This window comes from Bufo bufo, chromosome 3 (assembly GCF_905171765.1).
Source record: "Bufo bufo chromosome 3, aBufBuf1.1, whole genome shotgun sequence".
Taxonomy (NCBI): Eukaryota; Metazoa; Chordata; class Amphibia; order Anura; family Bufonidae; genus Bufo; species Bufo bufo.
Window position 1 is genome coordinate 700,523,332 of NC_053391.1, and position 8,671 is coordinate 700,532,002.

An 8,671-nucleotide genomic window follows, 5' to 3' on the forward strand; every position below is an offset into this window, starting at 1 on the left:
AGTGCAGAGGATAAAAGGTCCCAACATCACTGAAGTGCAGAGAAGACAAAGTCCAGACATCAAAGAGGTGCAGATCACATAAGATCTAGATTTCACAGAAGTGCAGAGGACATAATGTCAAGATGTCACAGAAGTGCAGAGGACACAAGGTCCAGACATCACAGAAATGCAGCGGGTAGAGGACACATGGTCTAGACATCACAGAATTTCAGGGTGCAGAGAACACAAGGTCCATACATCACAGAGGTGCAGAGGACTCAAGGCCCCGATATTACAGAAGTGCAGAGGATACAAAGTCCAAGAATTACAGAAGGGCATAGGACACAAGGACCAGCTGCAACAGAAGTGCAGAGGATACAAGGTCCGACTCTAGATGTCACAGAATTCCAGAGGACACAAGGACCAGACATCACAGATGTTCAGAGTGCAGAGGACAAAAGGTCCAAACATAACAGAACTGCAGAGGATACAATATCCACACATTACGGAACTGCATAGGACACAAGGACCAAATGCCACAAAAGTGCAGAGAATACAAGCACCAGACATCACAGAAGTGCAGAGGACACAAGGTCCAGACATCACAGAAGTGCAGAGGACACAAGGTCCAGACATCACAGAAGTGCAGAGGACACAAGGTCCAGACATTAAAGAAGTGCAGAGGACACAAGGTCCAGACATTAAAGAAGTGCAGAGGACACAAGGTTCAGACATCACACAAGTGCAGAGGATGCAAGGTCCAGATATAGGTACATACAGTTGTGTTCAAAATAATAGAAGTCAGACATCACTAACCTGATCAATCACTGTTTTTGGTAGAAACTGTATTTCTACATGGCAAATAATTTACTAGCAGGTGTAGTAGAGCAATAGAAACCCAACAGTCATGACATGCATGCTACTGATTCTGTGTAATTGAATCACTAATTGAAAGGGGCATGTTCAAAATAATAGCAGTGTGGAGTTCAATGAGTGAGGTCATTCATTCTTTGAAAAACAGGTGGCAATTATTGCCCTTATTTAAGGAAGGAAGGCAGCAAATCTTGTACATGCTGGTTACAGTGCATTTCTCTCTGAAATTCTGAGGAAAATGGGTCGTTCCAGACATTGTTCAGAAGAACAGCGTACCTTGATTAAAAAGTTGATTGGAGAAGGGAAAACATATAAAGAAGTGCAGAAAATGATCGGCTGCTCAGCTAAAATGATCGCAAATGCTTTAAAATGGCAACCAAAACCTGAAAGACGTGAAAGAAAGCGAAAAACTACCATTCGAATGGATAGAAGAAAAGTCAAAATGGCAAGGACTCAGCCAACAATCAGCTCCAGGAAGATCACAGAAGGTGTAAAGTTCCCTGTGAGTCCTGTTACAATGAGAAGACGCCGATGTGAAGCCGAGCGATCTGCAGGAAGCCCCTGCAAAGTCCTACTGCTGGAAACAAGACATGTGCTAAAGAGGCTACAATCTTAATTCTGTGGACTGATGAAAGTAAGATTGTTCTATTTGGGTCCAGTGGCCGGAGACAGTTTGTCAGACGACCCCCAAACACTGAATCCAGCCCCAGAGCACTGTGAAGACAGTGAAGCATGGTGGACAAGCATCATGATGTGGGGATGTCTCTCATACTACGGGGCCTATTTATCGCAGACCAGGGATCATGGATCAGTCTGAATCCATCAGAATACATGAAGAGGTCATGCTACCCTATGCTGAAGAGGAAATGCCCTTGAAATGGGTGTTCCAACAAGACAACGACCCCAAACACACCAGTAAACGGGCAACATCTTGGCTCCAGACCAACAAGATTGACATTATGGAGCGGTCAGCCCAATCCCTGTATCTTAATCCAATAGAAAACTTGTGGGTGACATCGAAAATGCAGTTTCTGAGGCAAAACCAAGAAATAGAGAAGAACTGTGGAATGTAGTCCAATCATCCTGGGCTGGAGAACCTGGTCACAGGGGCAGAAGGTGGTGACTCCGAGCAGCACAGACGTCCAGCAGTTCTCAGAAACTAAATATTAGTGAAGTGATTCAAAGGAAAGAAAATCTTCAAACATTTCTCAGTTTATATAGTGAATGTTTGAGTTTGTAAAAAAGAATACAAGCACTGCTATTTTTTTGAACAGTCTAATATTCACTTTTCTTCAATTTTTTTAGAGGAACAACACAAATTTGATATATTTTTCTTCATGTTTTAATTTGGAACAGAATGTGTAGAGTTCCCAATGCATTTGTGTGGATGGAAATAAAAGCTATTAGAAGGATTTTGAGCTTTATTCACTTTTTTAAACGCACTGCTATTATTTTGAACTGGTACAACTTATAAAAAATATTTGTGGTCCTAGGAGACTGTTCCTTTGCATTACTCCTTCTGTAGTGACTACACTTTATTTGTATCTCACAGGCAACACAGACTCAGCTCTGCAATGTGAAAGCTCTGCATACAGCTCCCCATATCTCAGCTTTTTATACCCCTGAGAGGGTGACATGGGTCGAGTTGCAAAGTGAATGCAGCCAAACGTGAATTGTTAGGTTTAGAATGGAGTTAGGCTTTAAATATGAAAAGGGTCTTCGTCTTCTTCACGAGTAGAAAAAGACGCTCTGAAAACTAGTCCATGACATGTGGTGACCATCTCAAGACATTATTAAAGTGCTATTCATTCCATGACACTATACATACATAATATAAACCAAGTACAGTAAGCATGAACAAGATGAGTTACAACTGGGGCAGAAGAAGAGAGGACTATGCCTGCAAGGGCTTACAATCTAAAAGGGACAGGAGAAGGGTGCAGTAGATGAGGTTAAAACTGGTCACACAGCAGGAGAAATCTTGATGGTGATTGTGTGAAGAGGAGATAAGAGGGATGTAGAGAAGGAGGTTTTGTGAAGATCAGAGATTGTGTGTGGAGATCAGGTCACAGATATATGGAGGGGACAGGTTGTGCACAGCCTTGTATGTCATACTTTATGTTTTGTACTGGATACTGTGGCTAATGGGGAGACAGTGAAGAGATTGACGGAGAGGTGGATTACCTGGGCAGCAGAGTTGAGGATAGGCTGGAGGGGCATACGACTGGGAGATGGGAGACCAAAGAAGATGTTGAAGTAGTCTAGGTGGGAGATGAGGAGGACATGCACAATAATTTTTGCAGACTTCTGGTTGAGGAATGTGCGGATCCGAGAGATATTTTTGAGTTGGATTCAGCAGGAGATGGAAAGGGTTTGGATGTGCAGTTGGAAAAACAGAGCAGAATTGGAGGTTACCCCAAGGCAGTGGACTTGGTTGACTGGGAGAGTGTGCAGCCATTGACTTTGATTGATAGGTCTGTTAAGGAGGAAGCTGAGTGAGATGGGGGAAAGATAATAAATTTGGCTTTCTCCATGTTAAGTTTTAGAAACTATAAGGGGAAGAAGGAGGATATAACAGATGGGATTCTGATTAGAAAGGAGGTGACATCTGGACCAGAGAGGTACATGAGATCGTCCAGTTGTGTGCCAAGTCTGTGATGAAGGCAGAGGAGAGGTCAAGGAGGAGGAGGACAGGTCCAGGAGGAAGAAGACAGGTCCATGAGGAGGAGGACAGAGTAATGTAGAAGGCAGAGGAGAGGTCAAGGAGGAGGAGGACAGGTCCAGGAGGAGGAGGACAGAGTAATGTAGAAGGCAGAGGAGAGGTCAAGGAGGAGGAGAACAGGCCCAGGAGGAAGAGGACAGGTCCAGGAGGAAGAGGACAGGTCCAGAAGGAGGAGGACGGGTCCAGGAGGTAGAGTGTCAAGGTGTGGATTGCTACACTGGTAGATCTCAGCCTTATCATGGCTGATGATCCATCTATAACATCACACATACACATCTCCACCTGATGAAGACTAAATAGAGAGAACTAGATATGAACAAACTGATTCTAAAATGTGTAAATTCTAATGAACCCGAATTTTGTATGAGACTTTTTGGGGGCAATCTGAGAACTTTCTATTTAATACATTTATTCAGTCCCAAAATAAAATTTTAAGACTAATGATGTCTCAATTTTCGTCATAGGGACCTTCCATGAATGTGAGATTAGACATCATGTCTTTGCAGAATTCTACCCGGTTGCTTCCCATTCAGTTCTTTCTCTTGGGGATCCCTGGCCTTGAACATCTCTACCTCTACCTTGCCGTTGTCTTCACCATGGTTTATATCACATCTATTATTGGAAACGTCATGCTGATTCTCATCATCAGGATAGATCGAAGCCTCCATGAACCCATGTACTTCTTTCTCTGCATGTTGTCCTCCATTGACCTAGTCTTGTGCAATTCTACCACACCCAAGATGTTGGGGATCCTTTGGCTGAACTCTCATGAGATTTACTCTGAGGCGTGCTTCACCCAGATGTTTTTCCTCCATTTCTTTGCCATTATGGAGTCAGCCCTACTCTTGGCCATGGCATTTGATAGATATGTCGCCATCTGTAACCCTCTTAGGTACACCTCGATACTAACAAAATGGCTGATAGCACATATCGGCATGTTGGCCATCATTAGAGCGGTAGGACTGATGCTGCCTTTACCTTTCCTTTTAAAGAGACTGCCCTTCTGTTCGGCCAATGTCATCCACCACTCCTACTGTGAGCACATGGCTGTGGTGAAACTGGCCTGTGCCGATACCACCTTAAACAACATCTATGGCATAGTGGTGGTTCTTTTCATTGTAGGGTTGGATCTGTTCTTCATCATCTGCTCTTATGTCATGATTCTTAGAGCTGTGTTTAAGCTGTCCTCCACAGAAGCCAGAACTAAGGCTCTTGGCACATGCGCCTCTCATATTTGCGCCATCCTTTCATTTTACATTCCGGTTGTTCTGTCTTCTGTTGTCCACAGATTTGGAAAAAATGTCCCAAATTATATTCACATCCTATTGGCCAATGTGTACCTGATGCTGCCACCTCTCATTAATCCTATTGTGTATGGGGTAAAGACCAAGCAGATAAAAAAACGGTTGAAATCTGTCTTTAGCATGGACTTCATATGTTCTACCAATGTCTGCTCTGATATGACAAAGGATCATAGTAAGCAGCACTCATATCGGAATGGTAGACACATCAACTAAAAATTGATATAATAAAAAGATGTAATAAAATGCCAATTACCAACGTCACTTCTGTTTCTTTTGGAGTTTGTGTCTCAGCTTGAGCAATAAATCAATGTATTACGTGTTTAATTGCGGTTATTTCCCAGGCAGAAGTATGGTCTGCTATTGAAACCCAAGTAGGAGGAGAATATAGCAACTTCCTTCATCACTGATGTCAATAAGGGGGAGTAGCTAGTTTTTTTTAATCTTTTTTATTTTTGGAGAACAACAAACCATATTTTTTGTGTTTCCTGTGTTTTAATCTTCAAAACTATTTATGGAGCCTGCGGTCTGAGTGCCACCACCTTACAGGGCGCCCTTACAAGTATCTGTCATCAATTCAAGAAGTTGATATGTTTTGTGTCAAAAAAATGTCATATTTAATCACAGGACAAGCACTTTAGACCACGTTCAAACATGAAGGAAAAAAATCCAATGAGCATCTTTCTTCAAATTCCCTAAAAGTCTGCTGCAAAATGTTATTGAAGACAATCATCTCCTGGCTCTCAGCGGCTGAAGGTTTCCATCCAGAGGAGAATTACAGTGATCTCCAGCGAGCGCTCTAATGATCTCCACCATAAACCCCAGAAGACTCTGATCATTCCTCTTCTCTATAAATTCTTCTTATTGACTCTGTAAGGATCCTGCTGCATCAAAGTCCACGGCTCCAGAGCGTGCACCGACACAGGTGAGAGGCGAAAGACATTACACGGAGGAGAGTAGACAATATATACAGTATATGGAGTAACAGCGGCGTCGCTAGGCATGTAGATTCAGGGCTTGGGCCCCGGGCTACAAGCACATTGCCCCGAATCTCTGGCCGATAGCTGTATTTTTCACTGCATTGGCAGCTTCTTTTTTTGGTTATATTGAGCCACCAGTGCGGCCCCAAATGACTTCTGCCAGGCGCACATTAAAGTGGACCTCTCCCCGCTCCTGTCATGCCTGTTTTAATAGCTTCATGCACTCCCCATGTACTAACAATTCTGGGGCCTCTATTCCTATGGCTCTATGTTGTGCCATTCCTTTATTATTTCTACTAGAAGTTATGAATGAAATGCTATTAGCCTTCAGTAAGGGTACAGAGCGGGGGTAACTAGTTGGGGGGTGTACCTGCACAGACTGGCTATATCCAATCAGTCAAAACAATAGCTGATCTTAGGGAGACCAGCTACATAAATCACTGTGGAACCTCATTTAGGAGTCTCGACACAGCAATCCAAAGTGCAAAGCTCCCTGGGAAACAGTGATATGCAAAATAACCGTGGAGCCCCAGTTATGGTTCTTCAACACAGTGAAAGCCAGATATCCCTCAAAGGAAGGAAAACCAAGCAAAGGGGTGTCCCCATTACAGAGATCACCAAATCCACCACCCATAACTGGGGCTCCATGGTTATTTTGCATATCACTGTTTCCCAGGGAGCTTTGCACTTTGGATTGCTGTGTCTAGACTCTTAAATGAGGTTCCACAGTGTTTTCTGTAGCTGGTCTCCCTAAGATCAGCTATTGTATGTGCGGTCCACAAACTGCGGAATGCACATTGCCGGTGTCCGTGTTTTGCGGATCCGCAAAACACTTACGGATGTGTGAATGGACCCTCATAGTAACATTATTAAAGGTTACGTTTTATCTTTATGTACATTCTAATGGATTGCCTTACTTGTACAATGTTATAATATACTTTCCATGTTAGACGGTATATTATAGTGCATTTGTATTGTGCGGCAGTAACACTTCTAGTAATTATTTCTTGGCTACAAATATGAGCTGAAGGTTTTTCAGGTTCGCCTGCCATAAAAATTAATGAGACCCACTGCGAACTTGCGGTTCGCGAACATTTGATCGCGCGATCGCGTTCGCGAACCGTCCCGGCAGATGTTCGTCCATCACTAATGGTAGACTGCATGGCTATAGGCTGGATGTTATACACTGTGGTAATGGTAGACTGCATGGCCTAGAGGCTGGATGTTATACACTAGGGTAATGGCAGACTGCATGGCTATAGGCTGGATGTTATACATTCTGGTAATGGTAGACTGCATGGCTAGAGGCTGGATGTTATACACTGTGGTAATCGTAGACTGCATGGCTAGAGGCTGGATGTTATACACTGTGGTAATCGTAGACTGCATGGCTAGAGGCTGGATGTTATACACTGTGGTAATCGTAGACTGCACCGCTAGAGGCTGAATGTTATACACCTGTGGTAATAGTATACTGAATGGCTATAGGCTGGATGTTATTCACCTGTGGTAATGGTAGACTGCATGGCTAGAGGCTGGATGTTATACACCTGTGGTAATGGTAGACTGCATGGCTCGAGGCTGGATGTTATACACCTGTGGTAATGGTAGACTGCATGGTTAGAGGCTGGATGTTTTACACATGTGGTAATGGTAGACTGCATGGCTAGAGGCTGGATGTTATACACTGTAGAAATGGTAGACTGCATGGATAGAGGCTGGATGTTATACACTGTGGTAATGGTAGACTGCATGGCTAGAGACTGTATGTTATACACTGTGGTAATGGCAGACAGCATGGCTAGAGGCTGGATGTTCTACACTGTGGTAATGGTAGATTGCATGGCTAGAGGCTGGATGTTATACACATGTGGTAATGGCAGACTGCATCGCTAGGGGCTGGATGTTCTACACTGTGGTAATGGTAGACTGCATGGTGAGGAATTGGATGTTATACACTGTGGTAATGGCAGACTGCATGGTGAGGGATTGGATGTTATACACTGTGGTAATGGTAGACTGCACGGCTAGAGGCTGGATGTTATACACTGTGGTAATGGTAGACTGCATGGCTAGAGGCTGGATGTTATACACTGTGGTAATGGTAGACTGCACGGCTAGAGGCTGGATGTTATACACTGTGGTAATGGTAGACTGCATGGCTAGAGGCTGGATGTTATACACTGTGGTAATGGTAGACTGCATGGCTAGAGGCTGGATGTTATACACTGTGGTAATGGTAGACTGCATGGCTAGAGGCTGGATGTTATACACTGTGGTAATGGTAGACTGCACGGCTAGAGGCTGGATGTTATACACTGTGGTAATGGTAGACTGCATGGCTAGAGGCTGGATGTTATACACTGTGGTAATGGTAGACTGCATGGCTAGAGACTGGATGTTATACACTGTGGTAATGGTAGACTGCATGGCTAGAGACTGGATGTTATACACTGTGGTAATGGTAGACTGCATGGCTAGAGGCTGGATGTTATACACTGTGGTAATGGTAGACTGCATGGCTAGAGGCTGGATGTTATACACTGTGGTAATGGTAGACTGCATTTCTCATGGCAGGAGCTGTTTTGAGCAATTTCTATTTTTCTGGGAAATTTGTAACAAAATTGACTTGTTTAGATTCAGCTCATTACCCTCTAATCACAGGAGCTGTCGTTCTTCGAACACATAATTTGCATCAGCCAGTGTAATAGTCAAATGAGCGCCGATCAACACATTTGTCCAGCCTGAGCTTTAGACAGTGTAATAGCACCTTAAGTGTCTCCATTTGTTCAATTTCAATAGACCTTAGCTGCATC

At 43.6% G+C, this 8,671-nt stretch overlaps 1 protein-coding gene across 1 annotated transcript; it reads left to right on the forward strand.

The window, feature by feature from the left end:
- The first annotated feature begins 950 nt into the window (after positions 1-950).
- LOC120994109 (olfactory receptor 52K2-like) lies at positions 951-5,091 on the forward strand. The gene is made up of 2 exons (XM_040422566.1): positions 951-972; positions 4,064-5,091. The coding sequence occupies exons 1-2, from the start codon at positions 969-971 to the stop codon at positions 5,089-5,091; spliced, it is 1,032 nt and encodes a 343-aa protein (XP_040278500.1). The 5' UTR covers positions 951-968.
- Positions 5,092-8,671: the final 3,580 nt, after the last annotated feature.